Source organism: Hirundo rustica, chromosome 19 (genome assembly GCF_015227805.2).
Source record: "Hirundo rustica isolate bHirRus1 chromosome 19, bHirRus1.pri.v3, whole genome shotgun sequence".
NCBI lineage: Eukaryota > Metazoa > Chordata > Aves > Passeriformes > Hirundinidae > Hirundo > Hirundo rustica.
The window spans coordinates 10687218-10705425 of NC_053468.1; the positions used below are offsets into that span (position 1 = coordinate 10687218).

The following is an 18208-nucleotide window of genomic DNA, read 5'->3' on the forward strand; positions in this document are numbered from 1 at the left end:
AGCTGAGGAAGCCCAGAGGCCTGAGCCAGCCTGTGGTCCTGATCAGGGGTCACGATGCTGAGCTCCTCATGGGCGTTGTGAACAAGAACAGAGAGGCCCATGTGAAGATAGAGGTCAAGGAGCCACCAGCTTGGGTGAGAGACACATGATTCTCACTGCCTCCTGTATCCTCCCTCACAGCCTGCTGGGTTTTCCCAGGGAGGCTTAGCTTTCCTCCTCAAGGATGGAGACCACAGCCTGTTGCAGAAGTTGTCTGTAGCATTCAGACCCGCTGCAAGTAAAGGCTCAAAAGCGCTTTCAACTTACTTAGTTTATTTTACTTCAATGTCATGAGTGAGGCAAGGGGATTCTCTGTCTCTTCAAGTACGACCGAGTCTTGATTTTCTCATCTTGTGATACCTTAGACCATGGTCTCAAGGGAGCTGAGATGCTGCAAGACAGAGATACTCCATTCTTGTATGGATGTGCAGAAAAACCTGAACTGTTTCTTCTTTTACCTGTAAAGAGCAAACAGGAGGAACTTGGCCAAAGATGGTATTTCCCAAGGCTGATGGTCCAGAAGAGGTGGAGATTCCCCTAGCCTCTAACTCCCACTAAGAGTAATTTCTGTCCTCTTTTATCCAACAGCCAGACTACGACGTGTGGATTCTTCTCACAGTGGTCAGCACTGTGGTCGTCATCATTTTGATTTTTGTTGTCCGCACAAAATGCCAGCTGAACAGGACTCAGGTAGGGATCTCATAGAGCAGACATGTCTGAGCAAACAGGAATACAGGAAAAGCATGAATATACATCTTTTGGGAGGTGAAATGGACAGATAGTGATAGGACAGGGAGAAAAGTTTTAAACTAAGAGGAGAGATTTTGATTAGATGTGGGAAGAAATTCTTCCCTGTCCTGGGTGGTGAGGCTCTGGCACAAATCACCCAGAGAAGCTGTAGCTATCCCTGGAAGTGTCCAAGACCAGGTTTGGTGGGGTTTGGAGAAACCTGGGATAGCGGAAGATAGCAGGGAGTGGAATAAGATGAGCTTTAAGGTTCCTTCTAATCCAAACCATTCCAAGATTCTATGATTGTATGATTTAGTATTCTTAATAGAAACTAACAAATGAAATAATCATCTTCCCAGAGTCAGATGTATTTCCATATTTGAGACTATCCCGTTTGTCCTATAGAGAGACAATCCTTTGGGGATCAAAAATTCAGCACTGCTGAGTGGTTTGAATGTCTAGGGCCTGATGTCTCCTGCTGGTGACAGAGCCTACTCTAGCTGAGTCAGTTTAGACAGAAAATCACCTCTGCAGATGAGTATCATCCCCAAATTTCTGCTAATCCCATTCTGAATGTGGGAGGGCAGAGTAAGGCCGAACCTCTCCTCAAGCCCGTCTGTCTCTGCAGGACTCGGTGCAGCAGCAGACCCTGCAGGCCATCGGGCAACTGGCCACGCGCCGCTACCAGCCCCGGGCACGGCCGGCCCCACGCTGGGACTCGGCCAGCAGCTGCAGCTCTGCCCCGGTCTGCGCCATCTGCCTCGAGGAGTTCAGCGAGGGGCAGGTAGGGTTTGGGCAGGGCTGTGGCACTCATGGCTCTGGCTTCCCAGATGGGGGGGTCAGCCATGGGAGCTGAGCATGACAGGAGGCAGAGGCCTGCGAGATGCTTCCTTCTGAACTCCTGAGTGCTGGAAAGGGACTGTGCATCTGTGGAGATGTGCCTTCCCCCTGGACTGTAAAGCCTCTGCTGAAGTTGTGAATCCAGCTGTGGCTGTGGAGTAAAATGCCCATAAAATGCCCATGTTGAAATAGGGTAAAAGTGGGTTTGCTGCTCCAGAGCATCCAGCCTGAAATCTCCCTACTCCCAAGGGCTTGCACCTTTCTGGATGTTCACAGAGCAGAACTGGAGGTGCTTCACAGCCACCTCCATGCACAGCTGGGCTGCAGATCCCTCACTGTTAGACATCTGTGTGTCCTTCAGGCTCAATTCCATCAAGAAGGACCCATCCAGGCCTTGGGACATGGTTCTCCTTGCTCATCCTCCTCCTCTCCACTTCTTTCTAGGAACTGCGGATCATCTCATGCTCCCACGAGTTCCATCGGGAGTGTGTTGACCCTTGGCTGCAGCAACACCACACGTGTCCGCTTTGCATGTTCAATATTCTTGGTAGGGCTCAGACACTGCATTTTCTGGCTGGGGACAGGGTTGGTTGCAGGATTGTGCCCAGGAGCTCCAATTGCTCTTGGGAGATGGATCAGCAGGTCTGCATATCCCTCTGCGTGGAGTGGACAGAGGACTGTGTGCATGGAGAGGAGACCCTTTTCTGTGAGCCCGTCAGGGTACAGTGAGGTGCTGGACTTGGGCTGGGACCTGCACCAAGAGGAGGGATTCCAGTCCTGGGACCTGTGGGGAAGGGAAGGTGGGATCTGGGGGTCGCGGCAGCTGGGAGAGCGCTGAGTGTGCAGGACCATCAGGGTGGTTTGGTGGTGGCAGCGAGGAATTGCAGAGTATGGCTGGGATGTAGGGCCACGGTGGGAGGGCAGTGGAGCATCAGTGCCAGGGTTGCTGCAGCTGGGCTGTGGGACTTATGCTGGATACTTCTGAGATGTGGGACATGTGCTGGATACTCCCTTCTTTCTCCACAGCCAGAGACTCGGGGGACCAGGCCATGGCTACCAGCTCCAGGCTGGTTCCTCAGGACATGGAGCCTGGGCGGCGACTCCACCTTTTCCGCCAGCATCCAGGACATGCCCTTTACCACCTCCCACACGCGTATCCTCAGAGGACCCTCAGGAGCTTTCCCCCAGAGCCAGCCCATGGCAGCCCCTTCTTCCACTCTCCAGAGCTCTCCCAGCTGGATTTTGGCACCATCCACTACATGCCCTACAGACCAACCACCTCCCTGCTGGCCTGCGGCCACGCGGCCCCGCTGGCCCCGGGCTTGCTCGGGCAGCAGCACCCCACCCCCTCTGCATGTGGGCAGGCGCTGGCACCCCACAGGACATGTCCCCTTCAGCTTCAGCCCCCCTGTCTGACACCCAAGGCAGCCCTGGCACAGAAGCAGCACCGTGCACCCACCCTGCGCCGGGGGCTTGGCCACGGGCACCAGCACAACAGCAGTGGCTCTGGGGAGAGCTATCTCACGGAGCACAGCGGGTACCTGGCCGACGGGCCGGGCAGCGACTCCAGCTCGGGGCCCTGCCACGGCTCCTCCAGTGACTCCATGTTGAACTGCACGGATGTCAGCCTGCAGGGCATACACGGCAGCTGCTCCACCTTCCGCAGCTCCCTCAGCAGCGACTACGATCCCTTCGTGTACTGCAGCTCCGAGGGCCCCGCCGCGGAGCACGGCCAGGAGCAGCTGCGACCGCCCAGGGACAGGCGGCCCCGGTCCTTGGACCTGATGGTGCCCAGGGGCGCTGCTCCGGCCAAGCCCCAGGTGCTCAGCCACGTCCACTACCACCACCACCAGCACCACCACTACCGGCGGGACACGGAGTGCCCCCCTGGGCGGGCCGGGCAGGGGCCGGGGCCACGCAAATCCCGGTCCTCCGGGGCCAAAGTTGCCTTCCACAGTGCTCGGACACAAAAGAGGACTGAGAAAAGCCATCACTCTGAGCAGCCTCTGGAAAGCAGTGCTGTGCTGCAGGAGGCAGCTCCGGCAGGTCAGCCAGCCTGTCCCCAGGAAGGCTGGGAGCCCCATCAAGCCCCCTCCACTTCTCCAAACAGGTTGGACTTCAGTGTAGATGCCAACAGACAATTGGGAGCAGCTGGCACACCCCCTGTCCCGCTGTCTCCCAGACACAGCTTACAGAGCAGGCATCACCGAAGGAAAAGAAAGTGTCCCCTGGAGCCCGACCCCACTCTCCTGCCCAAGGACTCAGCCGAGCCCGGAGCCTGTGACCCTCACCTTACTCCTGGCCATCCCACTGGCTACCGCTGCTCTCCTGAAGCCCAGCCCCTGATCTCAAGTGCTCCCCTTCCCAGCGGCTCCCAGCCACTCTGGAAGTGTTTAGTGCCACAGTCCAGCTCCGAGCTGAGGAAGCAGGAGGAGCGGTTGTCGGGACGGAAGAGAAACTGTTCAGTTCCTGCGGATTTCTCAGGGACGGGCACCCCCAGACACAGCCTGAGTGTCCTCCTTCACTGCCCATCTCAGGAGGGGGATCAGGGTAAGTCTGGCCTTCACCTCTCCTGGCAGAGAGCAGGTGAATGGGGAGGGGGAGTGTTGCTGGAGGAACTCCAGCTGCCAGGACACCTGGTACCTTCCTGATGGGTTTTCCTACAGGAGCACTGACTGCAGGAGCATTCCAGAGCTCACCTGTGAGGGTGATGGCCTGAAAGATGAGCAAGTGTGTTAAAGAGTGCACCAAACCCTGAAGTACTGCAACTGAGAAATAAGGTGGCTAATTTTAATTAAACATCTCTCGCAGCTGGAATATCTCCCAAAGGAAGGGGTGGGAGACATGTTTTTCTGTGTCCTTGCACCAGTCTGGGTGTCTCACTGGCAGAGTGGTTATCGTTAAGGCTTTTTGGGCTCCAGTTGTTTTAGCCAAGCCCAGCTAACTGGAATCAGTGAGGAAGGAAGTGTGTGTGGCCCAGGGTAGTAGAACAGAGTAATTGAGTTGCTGGATTTGCACATCCCTCATTTCTCACCTGCCTCTGTTGCGTGGGAGTTGCTTTTTAGTGTCTTTTGGAAATCAGATGTAATTAAAGTTTGGCCCTCTGCCTAACTCTGCACATCTCTCACAAAGAGAGGGAAAATGCCTTTGAGACGAGTGTCTTTGAAAGAACCTGAGTTTAGCTCTCAGGTCCTCTGAAGGCAGCAACCTGCAAGTCAGCAGGGGCAGGTGCTGGCTGGGAGCAGAGCCTGGCTCCCTTCCTCACTCTGCCACTGACTCATTGTAGGTCCTCGGGTAAATCCCTTTGATTTAGGTACCAAACACAGATCTGGCTGTCTAATTTCTGTTAAAACACTGGCCTTAAACTTGTGACTCACTGTGCCCATTGTGCCGCAGAGATAATAACTTCCTCCCAGTGCTTGTCTATCCAGCCCCACCCCACGCCCAGGCAGCAGCGGAGGCTTGATGGACACAGTCCTGGCTCCCTGCAGCCTTCTGGCCTCCCAGCCTCCTAGGAACAGATATTTTTCCCAGGTGCAGAAGTGCTTGACACTGCAGATAAGTGATAGGGAGATTCTTCCAAGGCCTGGAGGGATGCTGGTGTTTGGAGAGATAAGAAGGCATCAGGGCAGAGATGTCTCTGGTTGCAGGGAGCTCTGAGTGCCGATGCCCTCCCAGGGTACCTCACATGGAAAGAGCTCTCCTGGCTCAGGGCAGGCTGCTCAGGGCTTGCTTTGAGCCCCCAAATGAACCTGGGAGGTCTCCAAGAGCAGGAGTCTGTGCACCTGACGCAGGGTGCTAGGCATTGCAAGGTCCGTGCTGGGATGCTTCTGTCTCTTTGGAAAAGGTCCCAGTGGCTGTAGTCTGTGCCCACCTCCTGATGACCCTCTGACCCCCACCCAGAGCCAGTGCCAGCTGCTTTGCCAAGCACACCAAGCCTTCATTCCCTCTTCCCTCCCCATTCCAGTAGGCAGAAGGACCAATATATCTCAAAGTGCTGTGAATCTATGTCCGTTTACTGCAGTAGCTTCTGTGGATGCTTTCAGGGCCAGCCAGAGAGTCAGAATTCCCTTGCAAGATTGAGAGACTATATAGATTCAGGACTTTATTAAGAGCAGAGGACAGAGCACAGAGCTTATGCAGGGCTTATGCAGAAAAGCCACCAAGCTGAAAACTTTTGTTGACCTAACACAACCTCTGAGTTATAATCACATTGGTTCTTTATCTTGGGAAAGGTATAAATCAATAGAGAAGTAGACAGTCCCATGCAAGCAGGACAGAAAACACAGACAAGGAGACAAGGAAAAATGCATCTGTCTCAGATAAATGGCATAAGGCTAAAAATATAAGTGGATGAATTAGAAAGCTCAGCTTTAAATTAAAGTTTTGACATAAACTTTTCAGAAACCCAGTTTAAAAGAAAAGCAAACAGTGGGACCCTGTAATTCCTAGGTGAAATTACAGAGAGGAGAAGCATATATCTCTTCTGGTGGCATGGGAGAGACACTGCACTAAGTGTGAAGTCCAGTGATGAGTGACAGAAAAATCCCCAATTGCCCTCAAGTAGAAGGAGGGTGGCATTAGGGTTATAACACCGTGTCAGCACAGGCTGCAAAGAGGAGCCTACACAGACAGGAGAGTCTTATGAGAATATTGCTAAAATCAGCAGTCAAAAGGTGCTTATGGGCACAGGGATGATTTACAGCTCCAGAAAAGGGCTGGTCAAGCAGCAGGGCAGGGAGGGCACTCAGAAACTGCTCTTCCAAAGCTAAGGTGTGGCTGGAGAAGGAAATCAGAACAGAGCTGGATCCCAAATGAAGTGCGGAGCCATGGAGAGAGAGGCCAGTGAATATTATGTGAATAGCTTGTGTAAAATAGAATATTAATGCAAACGTTTTCAGCTCCATCAGAATGGAGGAGGCTGCTTGGGATTCTTCAGAGCTGGGGAGTAACATGGGTCTGAGGGATGCTCAGGGGCTGTAAGTGCAGAACAGAAGAGCCTTTATTGCATTAGTTATCATCAGGGGCGTGCTTGGGGAGGTTCTCACCTGGCAGGATCCCTCACAAATCAAATCACCCGTTTGAGCACTTCTGAAATACAGTGGAGTAACAAATTGCCAGGGGTACAGATTACCCAGTGGGCATCCTGCAGGGCTCAAGCACACAGCTCATAAATCTTAAATGTGGACTGCAATCTCTTATCCATGCCCAGAGCCAGGAGGAAGAGCTGAGGGCAATATCAGCTGGAAGTAGCTGAAGTCACAGAACGATGAGCCTGACTTTCCAGCCAAGCAAATTGTTAAAAATTCAAATACAGGGTCTGACTTGTAGGCACATGGCTGAATGTGAGAACTAGGGGAGGAGGCAACCCAGTTTTTGCAGGGAGAGATAACACCTGGCAGGTCTTTTAGGGGAAGGAAGCTCTGAAAGGATAAAAGGGAAGGTGCTCTCACAGGTAAATAACTCACTGAAAAAGGAGACAAGAGTGCAGATCAGACTTAATGGAGGGGAATTACTCAGAGAAGAAAAGTTGAGTTCTCCAACTACCTGAATCTTCCGGGAAGCTCACAAATATCCTGGACAAGGAGAGGAGATAGCAAAGTGTATAACTTAAAATTAATCAGGATGTCAGCATTAAAACTGGATACAGGGTGTTACAGGAGGAGCTCCTGCTGCTGAGCAGTCGGGTGAGAGAGTGGTGGGTGAAATCCCCTGTAAGTAGCACAAAATACCACACATGAGCAGAGCCACTTTTAAGTAAAAATCATTTGTTACCATTATTGTTGCTATTATCATTATCATTATCTGACTGGGAACTATGTAAGACAAGCAGGAAATATCTTTATGCAGCTGTGTAAGCCTGTGGTGATCTCACAGCTCCTTATCACCAAAAAGGGGGGAAAAAAAAGGGAAATCAGGCTTGAAAGAAGAGCAGAAAGGTATCTGGTACAATCCCAGCGATGGTTTTTTTTGAGAAAATAGAAAGAATAGTGAGACTTTGATGTGGGAAAAGAAGTGATTAGCAGAGGATATGAAAGAGAGGATATGAAATTAGGAGAGCAGAGGAGAAGGCAGATAAGAGAGTACTTAGAACAAAGTAATTGATGGCATCAAACGGGAACCAGTAGCTTTAAAACACCCAAAAGGCAACACACATGGTGTGTAGTGAAACTGGTGCTGGTTGCCCAGGGAGTGTAGATGCCAGAAGTAAAATGGTTTTGAGAGCCCAGATCAAGAGGTAGCAAATGCAAAGATGCAAATCCACCCTCTGGCTCAGGATGTTCCTAAACCACGGCTTCCAGAAGCTGCTGGTGCTCCTGTGGGATGCAGCACCCTCTGGGTGTGTGCTTACCTCGCCCAGCTGCCAGGTGAGGCTGAATCTTGGTCCACAGCCCCTGGAGAAATTCCACTTGTGCAGGCAGTGCCTTGCCCTGGCATTGCAGGGAGTAATGCTGTGGATGATCCCAAAGAGCCTCGCATGATCTTGGGAGTTTATGCCTCTTCCTTGAGCACCCCCATCTTGGTGGGCTTTGCATAAAGGTGCATCCCTGACTCTTCTGTTGCCTGGGAGAGACCACACCTGGGAGTCGTGTTCCTGGACAATCAATCCTGGAGCAATGCTGATGGATCCTCTTAAGGGAAGATAGACAACTGGGAGTGAATTCCAGCTGGATGGCTTCCTGAACTGCCCTGGCACACCCAGAAAGCATCCCAGAACAGCCACATTACTCCAGCACAGGCTGATGAAATATCTTGATTTCTCTCCCTGGGAAATCTCACCTGCAGCAGTGCTCTCGACATCCTCCCCCTCTCCTCCCTCCTGCTCATCCTGAGTCCCTTTCATGTCACATCTTTGATCTTTATTAGGGAGGGGAAAAGGGATTAGAGGACAGAAAAAGATCACCCTTAAAACCTAACACCCATTTGTGGTGTCATCAGGTGTGCTCCAGGTCATCGCCCTGCCATGGCCAGTCCAGCAGCCGAGGTTCTCCCACCTCTCCCAGTTCGTGATATTTTCTTATCACAAGCAGGGGACACTTACGCAGGCACAGCTTTCAGAAAATATTTTAGTAATGCTATTTGAGACTGAAGCCATGTGAACACAGAGGGCTTGAAGATGGACTGTCTCTTTTTGGGATGCACATAAGCTGGTGATAAGGGAAGCAGTTGGAAATGGCTTATTCCACAAACTTGTGACTCAAGTCACAAATGCAAGATATGCTTAAACTCTGTCTTCAGGTACTATGGCCATGCTTGCACACGTGTGTACATGTATAACACCATGTGCATTCAATTTCCCACATGGATTAGCTGCACTTTTCCAAGCAGAATCTCATTTGTTTGTTTTCTTACCACATACTTAATTTTCAAGACTCTGCTCCTACAGCTGGTTATATATAACCAACAAGAATTTAGTGTGACTGTTCTGAAAAGTTGTTCTAAACTGCCCTCAACGAATCTCTAAGTTGGTATTTCATTCCTTTGATCTCAGAAACATTTAGGAAAAGGGAAATAGGAAAAATAATGCCTGTATGCCTTTGCTGGGCTATGCTCACCTTGTGTAAAAGTTCTGGGCAGGCTTGAGAGACATCTAGGAAGGGACTGTGGTGTGTGTGACAACAGGCAGTGACTTAGAGAGAAAGGGGCTATCTGCAGCAGTGACTTGGGTGCACCTTTTTAGGCAGTGCTTTTGTTGGATTGTTCCAAGTAAACTGCTCAGCACCTGCCTGTCCATAATTCTCCAGGCAGAAGGGGCTGGAAAAGAGCCTGAGCTAGGCTCAGAAGCAATTTGTGCAACCTCTCAAACACTGTGGAACATTGCATCAGTGCTCTCTGCTCTTACTGCCTGGAGTTTCTGTTGCCCCCTGGCTCTGTGAGATATGGATTAGTGTTATTTTCTGTTTCTAATAATTTCTGAATGAGCTGTACAGATTTTCACAAAGAGAAAACATCAAAAAGCCTCAAAAACAAACACCTAGTAGAGATGTGAATCCTGGGGTTCCCTTAACCTGTCTCTTCTGAAATATATTAGGAGTACCTTGATGTCTTAAGATTTTATTGTACTTCACCTTAGAGGAATAAACTGGCTGGGAGGTGGCCAGAAGATTCCTTCTGAAAAACTGTGAGAAACTTCTTAGAATCATGCAATATCCTGAATTGGAAGGGACCCATAAGGATCATCCAGTCCAGTCCCTGGCCCTGCCCAGGACAGCCCAACAATCCCACCCTGTGCCTGTGAGCATTGTCAAAATGCTCCTGGAGCTCTGGCAGCCTCAGGGCTGGGACCATTCCCTGGGCAGCCTGTTTCAGTGGCTTAGTGGCTTTTTTAGTGGCTTTCACTTAGTGTTTTTTCCTGCAGCATCTGTTCTCTGGATTGCAGGGTCAGGGCCCCAACTGCTGCAGAGCCTGGGAATGTTCAGCCAAGTGTAGCTCACACTTTTCTTTCTCCTTTTCTTTGAACGCAGGATCTGAAGAGGAGGTTCAGGATGTCCATGAACACTCAGTTTAATAAAACACTGGCCTGTTTGCTTGCTGGGCACTGGAGTGGACACAGCCCCGCCCTGCCTTGCTGAGACACAGACTGCCAAGAGCGACGGGCCACTCGCGGTCTCCTGACACGTCCCCACACCCTGACAGTCACACACAGCCCTGCTCTCTGGGCCCCGTCTCCTCTGAAGGCACAGGCAGCCCCTCGTCATCCCATGGCATCGCTCCGAGCTGGGCAGGGCTCCCAGGGAGAGCTCATCGAGTGAGCGCAAGCTGCTATTTTGGAGTATTCATGCCACAGAAAGTTTGGCTAAACACTACAAAAATAAACAAGCCTTCGAGACCAAAAGCTGCAGGAATTACTTTCTGTGGCCTGGTAGCTCCTGACTTCATTTCCTCACTTAGGTCAAAAGCCAGATTTCTACAATTAACTTTTCCATGCTTATTTCAGACACAGGAACAAGCTATTCTCCATCTCACCGCTCACAGGGCTGCCCTGCAAGGTGCTGCTTCTGACTTCAGTGGAAACCAAGAGCTCTCACCACTTTTGGTCACGTCAGTGTCCCTCAGCCGACGCCATCTCCTGCCACTGGCTGTGTTTGCCAGCAGCAGGAGAGGGGAAGACACAGGGACATCAGCATTTCTGGGAAGGAGCTGGGTCATACTCTTTCCATTGCAAAGAATCCACCCTCTAATCTGGCAATGTGAACAAATCTCTCACTCACCCTCTAACTCCTCCACCTATCCTCAAATAGCTGTCCTAGCCAGCCCTGTAAAGAGCATATTTCAAACATATCTCAGATGTCCCCATCACAGGGGTCATGGAAAATCCTGGATTTCATGTGGCTCCCGCTTTTCTCCTTCCTCTCATTGCCCAAAGACACAGCAAAAATTCCCAGCAAAAGCCTCCATAAGAAATGCAAAGCAGAGCCCTATCCATCACCCAGCCTTAACTTCATATTCGGAGACTCCTGAAATCCTTCAAAAGGATTTTTCTGTCTTTCCCAACATTTTTGATGATTCAGGGAGAAAACCTGAGAAATCATCAGGCTCTAGTTTATTACTTTTCCCCTCTCTCCTCATTTATGAATATTTTGGGGTTTTCTTATTGTCACTAGTTCTTACTTCCTACATCTCATAATTTGCAGACATTCAAGCAAAATAAAACCAAATTCAAAACATAGAGAACCCATGCAGCTTTCAAACAGCAGATAATTCCTGTTAAGTTCATTGCCATAAATGATCAGTCAGGCCAAAGAATCAGTTAAGATTCCCATGTGAAGTGCACATTTCTGTGGCACCAAGTGCTTCCAAACACGAGGAAGCATTGATGAGGATACAACACTGGAGCTGAAGATAACTCTTAACAATTTGAAACTTGATGTAGGGACAGACTTTCCCATCTGCTCAGTAAAGCTTCCCGTGTCTTCCTTTGAAGCAGCAGCTTCTCAAGAGAGCGCTCTGGTGGTGCAGTCCCAGTTCAAGATAATCCTCTGCCTTCCTTTGTTGGTGGGAAAGCTTTTCACAGGGTTTGCTGCCCTTAATCCTCGAAAAAAGCATCTTTGTCCCAGCTGCTAATCAGTCCCTGACAGTCAAGTGATCAACCAATAGCACTGTTTTAAACCCAATATTATTCCCTTGTAGTGCTCATTCCTTGTCTCCTGTGACCAGGCCTCTGTAGGACCTTTCCGTCTAAGATTAATTTCTTTCATCAAAGAACCTAGCAGAATTACATTTAGACCTTTCCAGGCTCTTGCTTGTCCTACAATGCAAGCAGAAAACACAAGCTCAGAAGTTTTTTCCTGTGCAGGGAAGTCAGTCTTAAACCAGAGGAAAAGTCCAGGAGTGGGTCTGATTCATCCCATTCAGCTTCTTGTGCTCCTGGTCCAGGGCTTGTGTGAAGCAGCTCCCCACATCACTGACCATCCTGGAGGGCTCAGAGGCTTAAGAGAGGGGAGGGTCATGAAGGCAGGGTGCTCCCACTGCTTTTTTTGGGAGTCAGGAAGGCAGAGAACCTCTAGGGATGCATTTCACTGCTCAGATGGACAAGTGCAGCTCTACAGTCCTCTCTTTCCCTCCTCATCCCTAACAAAAGAGATTCCTGAATTTGTGAGCCACTTTCTTTGGGAAAGTGGTCAGCACTTGTGCACCCTATCCCCACTGCAGTATTACCAGGCTGCCAGGGCAGTGCTTGCTTCCAACTGCCCCCCTTTCCTGGCCTTATACTGTTGCTCCTGTTTACGTAGAAAATGCTGGAGTGCAGGTCTGCCTCGGTGGGGGCTCAGGGGGAGGAGAGCTAGGAACTCTTGGGAACTTGGGTTTGAAAGATCCTCTTCAGTAGATGGATGACTGTCCTTGGCTGCCTGGACGGGAAGAAGCAGTATATGAGAAAATAGGGAATGGTTCCTCACAGTTCTTTACCTCTGGCTTCTGAGTTAATGCTTTTGAGTGCTCAGTGCCTGTGGGCTCCAAAAAATAAATTTTTTTCAGCATCCCCGCAGTGGCACAGAGCTAATTCTTCTTTGCATCTAAAGTCACGGCCAAAAACTGATTGAAGCCAGAGCATCCTGAGTTCCCTCTATCCAAACTGAAGGCCCAGCCATTCCCAGGAGCTCCCACCCCCTGAACTGGGCATATGGTCGGGCTGGCTGGATATCTCCCTTCCCGCACAAATCCTTCAGATCCTTTGGAAATGTGAATATCGGTTCGTTTTGTTGTTGCTTTTTGTTTCGTTTGGTTTTTTGCTGAGTCTGTCCTGGTTCTCGGGCCTTGGGAATAAATTATGACCCGGGGGAAGAAAAAAAGACCACAGGCAGGAAAAGAAAAAAAGAAAAAAAAAAAAAAACGAAACACGTTTTATATATATATGCAAAACTATGTATTTATGTCCGATAAACACAAAGATGTGTGAATATGCTGATGTGCTCAAAAATATATTTATTTACTAATATATTTATCCATGTACCGGTCTGCTGCCTGCGTTTGTTCTTTGTACGTGGGGAGCGCTGGCGGAAGAGCCCGCGGGGCGGGACCCAGGGCCCGGCCGCGAGAAGAGCTCCGCCCGCTCGGGCCCGGGGCGGATCCAGGGCCGATCAGGAGCCGTTCCCGTTCCCGTTCCCGTTCCCGTTCCCGGGGCGGACCCGGAGCCGTGCCCGTGCCCGTGCCCGGGGCGGGGCCGGGGTCGCGGCGCAGTCGCAGTCGCAGAGCCGGCCCCGGGCAGCGATGGCTGCCATCTCGCTGGAGACCGTCCCCAAGGACCTGCGGCACCTGCGCGCCTGCCTGCTCTGCTCCCTCGTCAAGGTGGGACCAGGAAGGGGACAGGGGCTCCCCGCCCGCCATGGCCCTTCCCTGCGCCGGCTCTTCTCCATTTCGGCCCCGGCCCGAGCCTTTCTGCCCTTCCCGGCCTTTTCGCCGCCCGTTTTGACCCTCCTGGTCCCGGCCCTTCCCGGCCCAGGCGCCCTTCCCCGGCCTGGACCTTCCTGCTCTTTCTTCCGCCTGGTCTGTCCCTCCGACCCCGGCCCGGCCTCCCCGCTCCTGCCACGGCCCTTCCCAGCCCGGGCCTCTCTCCCTCCCCTGCCTCCTGCAGCCTCCGGGCGCTTCCCGTCCGCCCCGGCCCTGGCCCTGAACCCTCCTTCCCGGGGTTCCCTTCCTTTTCGTGGTCCCGGTCCCTGACACCCGCGTCCCCTTAGACCATCGACCAGTTCGAGTATGATGGCTGTGATAACTGCGAGACATATCTGCAGATGAAGGGCAACCGCGAGATGGTCTACGACTGCACCAGCTCCTCCTTCGATGGGTGAGTGGGGCTGGGCCCGGCTGCGGTCCCCTAGGAGCCTGAGGACACTGAAGTGGTACTGTGGGGACACCCAGCCAGGAGACATCCCCTCACTGCCATCTCTCCTGCAGGATCATCGCCATGATGAGCCCTGAGGACAGCTGGGTCTCCAAGTGGCAGCGGATCAGTGAGTAATTTGGGAGCTGGAGATCCCTTCTCTGCAAACCCTTCTCGGGGGCAGTGAGAGCTGCCAGCTGGGCTGTGGAAGGAGTTCTGCCCCCCAGTGAGGGGACATACGCACAGGTTGAAGATGCCCAGCTGGCTGCTCCATTTGGGTAACTCGGGATTTTCTTTCCCTCAGGTACCTTTAAGCCAGGTGTCTATGCAGTGTCCGTGACCGGCCGCCTGCCCCAAGGTACCTGTGTGATGGAGTCAGGGTTTGGGGCTCTGTGAACACTGCACAGGGAATATGTGGGTGATGAGATCAGCCAGGTGTGACAGGATCAGCCAAGTGCGATTAGCAAAGGTGACTGCAAGGAGGTGCTGGGCTGGAGAGAAAGTTTCAGAGGTCAGCACTGCACCTGCCAGGAGTTTAAACTGCTGGCTAAAGCCCTTTAGCAGAGGGATAAACTGGGATTAATGAGTGATTCTGGAATGTGAACACATCTCAAACCATTCAGGTCCATGAAAACATGGACTTTTGTTCATAAAAAAGGATTTTGCAGGATGGGGTACTGTCATGGCAATCCCAGTGAGCACACCCCTCCTCCTGCACTAAGGGCTTATTCCATGGTGGATTTGGGTGTTTATAAATGGAATGGAGGGCACAGAGGATTTGCTTTATCTTTGGAATGTAGAAAGGGCATCATCCATCCAGCTGAGTTCCTGCCCAGTATGTACCCCCAGAGTAGACTCCTAACCCCAGAGTGAATCCCAGGCCCCTGGGATGACAGCTATGCCTGTGTCTGGAATCCCAGATTCCTTATTTCTGACTGAGCTCTGCATTGGGAAGGAGCTGGAAACGTGAGACTGGAAGCTGAGGCCTTCTGACAGAGCCCAGGCACATCTGAAATACCCAGTGTTAGGGTTTAAATGGGCTATCAGGGAAGGGTTCTTCCCCCAAAGGATGGTGGGGCACTGCACAAGCTCCCCAGGGTATGGTCACAGCCCCAAGGCTGGCAGAGCTCCAGGAGTGTTTGCACAATGCTCCCAGGGATGCACAGGGGGGCATTATTGGGGTGTCTGTGCAGGGCCAGGACCTGGACTCCCGTGATCCTTGTGCATCCTTCCCTTCCAACTCAGGATATTCCATGATTCTGTGAAACAAAGATGATTGTCCAGTTCTACATGACAGAACCACCAGAAGTTCTCCGGGCTCCTCATTCCAGGAGAAGACTGAAATGTGTTTGTCTCCTTGCTGCAGGGATCGTCCGAGAGCTGAAAAGCCGTGGCGTGGCCTACAAGTCTCGGGACACTGCCATAAAAACCTGAAGGGCCCTTGTGCTGCCTGGAGACCCCAGTGCTGTGTGGAAGAGGCAGTGGGCACTGCTCCAAAACCTCCGAGTTTTATCCTGTAGGGAAGTGGGGCTGGACTCGAGGTGTGCTGGCTCAGCTCCTCTTGCTCAGTACCTCCGGACTCCACCACACCACAGACCACAGACATTTATCTGAGCCTTGACAGGGGGGGAGAGTGTAGGGCTCTCTCTCTCTCTGTAGCTCTGGGAAAGTGTTTAATGATGATGCCCAAGCTTTTTTACAGTTGGTGTGGGAAAGAGGGGATTTGGGAAACAGCTGTGTAAATAGTTCAATAAAACCCACTGCCTGCTAAGGGCTGGGCCCAGCTGTCACTCTGTCACTGGTTTCGCCACTGCAGGTAAGGTGGGGGCCTCACACAGTCCCCCAGCCTGTGCCACACTGTTCAGACCCTGCAATCGTTACTGCTTGTGCAATGGGCACAGTCATGCCTTGAGAGCGAGATCCTGCCCTGGCTATGCTGGGTGTCCTTCCCTGTGGGAAACCTGCAGCTCCCAGCTGGATGGAGCAGATAGGGTAGTGGCCAGTGCTTCCTGGGGAGGTGGTCACATGGAGGTCACGGAGCCCTGGGCCTGTAGGTCCTGTACAAGGGATGCAGTAGCAGCATGGAGCTTCCAGGACCATCCACTGGCTGTTGCTGGACTCCAGGGCAGGCAGAACATGACAAGCCCATTGCTGGTGTGGTTGGGAGGCAGCACAAGGCCTTGCACATGGAAGGGGTGCACAAGCAGGGGTGGAAACATCCACGCAGCCTCCTTCTCTGGGGATGTGACTGTTAGAAGTGTTAGCTTAGTGTCTGTAACACTTGAACTCCTGAGAGATTCGGCCTCCTTAGCTGACGGCTCTCGCTTGAGTTGTTTTGTTTCAGTTCAGCAGCAGCCACCAATCACAAAGGGCCAAGTCCTCGATCAGTAAGTTGTGAAATAACCTTTTTTATTCCTCTGAGATAATCCTGGAGCTGGAAATCTCATGTTTTGTTTTCTGGAAACAAATAGTGGAAAACCAGTAGAGCCTGAAAACTGCACTTGGTCTGGGATGAGAGCGGCTGCAGCACAGGGCATTCAGGACTGAGGGGTGACACTGCCGGTGCAGAGGTGATGCCCTCTCTGCACTGCTCTCTGGTTTGTGGAGCTGGCCATGAGAAATGAGTCCCAGCTGCCCCAGGTGAGACAGAGCATGGCCTCCTGTGGAGATCTGGAGCAGATGTGTGGTGGGAGAAGCCTGGAGCACATGGAGGCTGGAGGGGAAGGTGCCTTAAGCCACTTTTTGCATGGGCCCTTGCAGATGGGATGCTAGAGTAATGAGTATTTGCTCAGTGCAGACCAAGGCCAAGTCAAGTCCTTGCTGGGCTCTGAGCTCCAACAAATGTCTCCAGGTGCAGATCACCTTTTGTAGGAAGAGCTGAGAGCACATCAGACCCTGGTCTGGGGGTTGGACCGTCCTCTTGGGTAGATGGAGCGGGAGGTTTGGTTCTGCAGTCAAAAGGGGGAGTTGACCATGACTTTCACACATCCCTGGTGAAATCAAAGCCTTTGAGTTGCCTGATGAATCACCCTTCAGGCTTGCTGGGTTGTAGTCTGGGCAGGAGATGGGAGTTCCCAGTAGGTCAGGCCTGTGGGACGGAGGTGTGACTGTCCCAGCAGCCCAGGGCCTGCCTCTGCAGGATGCTCAGGTTTAGGCATTCTGGGCATGGACCTATGGGCTCTGGAGAGCAATTTTGGCCCAGCTGTGCCAAGAGGGGCACAGGCTGACCTGGGATTCCCCCAGATGCATTCATCCCCCCTGGAGCAATCTGGGAAAGCTGCAGCCAGGGCAGCCTGACACTTTCTTGTATGGAAGGGGACGAGGAGGATGAGGTGGGTGGTTCTTTCTTCATGGAGCTGGGTTTGGGGAGCAAGGGTTTGGCTCCAGCCAGGCTGGGAGGATGTTGGATGACAGATCACCTTCCTGCCATGCCCAGCTCCGGGAGCCTCACGCTGGCAGTGCCACGGGGTGGCAGCACAGACTTTAGCTGGGCCAGGGGAACTGCTGGAGACCGACTGAGGGCCAAGCTCCATTTTGTGCTGTTTCACGGCACCCTTCAGTCCAACTGCTTTCCCCTGGCTGCAGGGAATGGCCATATTGGAGCTGCTCCAAGGCTGGAGCCACATGAGGGCCCAGGACCCTTGTCCCTTGGCCCATGATGCAGAGTAGGTGACGAGAGAGCACAGGACCCTGAGCAGGATGGGCTTGTTTGGCTGGGGGAGTTGTGGGGCTGAGGCTCCGTGGTTCTCATCTCCCTTCCTGGGAAGTTGCAGTCGCCTCTCAGGGTTGGGAACTTCGCTTAGGAAATTGTCCCCAGGGAGCAGTGTGCACTGTCACTGTGCCTCTCGGGGAAACTGAGAAACCCTGCTGAGACATCACCCCTTGCTAGAAGCCCAAGTGCTCCAGGATATGTAGAGTTAAGGCAGGAGCTGCAGTGCAGATGCAAAGGAGCCACGCCAGTGAGGAAAATGAAGGTAGTGGTCCTTGAAATCTGCACTTCCAAGAAAGCGGTGGCTCTCACCAGGTTGGCCCCTGAGCCCACTCCTCACCACCCAGGCCGGGCCTGCATCCGACACTGCACCGCCCCAGTGATCCCTGCTCCTGAAAGGCTCCAAAAGCAGCCCTTCAGTGAGAGTCAAGTCCCGGAGCTGTCTGGAGTTTGTACCAGCAAAAAAAAAAAAAAAGCAAACGATGCGGAGCTTTATTCACTGCAGAAAGTAGGGCAGGGAGCTCTCACGTTGAAGAAACTGGAAGGAAAATGTGCAGCGGCAGCCGGAGTGG

At 52.3% G+C, this 18208-nt stretch overlaps 2 protein-coding genes across 2 annotated transcripts in view; both read left to right on the forward strand.

Annotated features, from left to right (window-relative positions):
* Positions 1-11561, forward strand: part of RNF43 (ring finger protein 43) — a 57257-nt gene extending 45696 nt beyond the window's left edge. Inside the window, exons 4-9 of the mRNA XM_040082459.1 lie at positions 3-134; positions 628-729; positions 1397-1552; positions 2053-2155; positions 2635-4158; positions 10074-11561. Of these exons, the coding sequence (XP_039938393.1) occupies positions 3-134; positions 628-729; positions 1397-1552; positions 2053-2155; positions 2635-4158; positions 10074-10117 (2061 nt within the window). The 3' untranslated portion in view covers positions 10118-11561. The remainder of the gene's footprint in view (positions 1-2; positions 135-627; positions 730-1396; positions 1553-2052; positions 2156-2634; positions 4159-10073) is intronic.
* Positions 11562-13259: 1698 nt separating this feature from the next.
* SUPT4H1 (SPT4 homolog, DSIF elongation factor subunit) lies at positions 13260-15698 on the forward strand. Its single transcript, XM_040082453.2, has 5 exons — positions 13260-13395; positions 13785-13891; positions 14002-14057; positions 14232-14285; positions 15294-15698. Exons 1-5 carry the CDS (start codon positions 13318-13320, stop codon positions 15359-15361), a joined length of 363 nt encoding a protein of 120 aa, XP_039938387.1. The 5' UTR covers positions 13260-13317; the 3' UTR covers positions 15362-15698.
* Positions 15699-18208: the final 2510 nt, after the last annotated feature.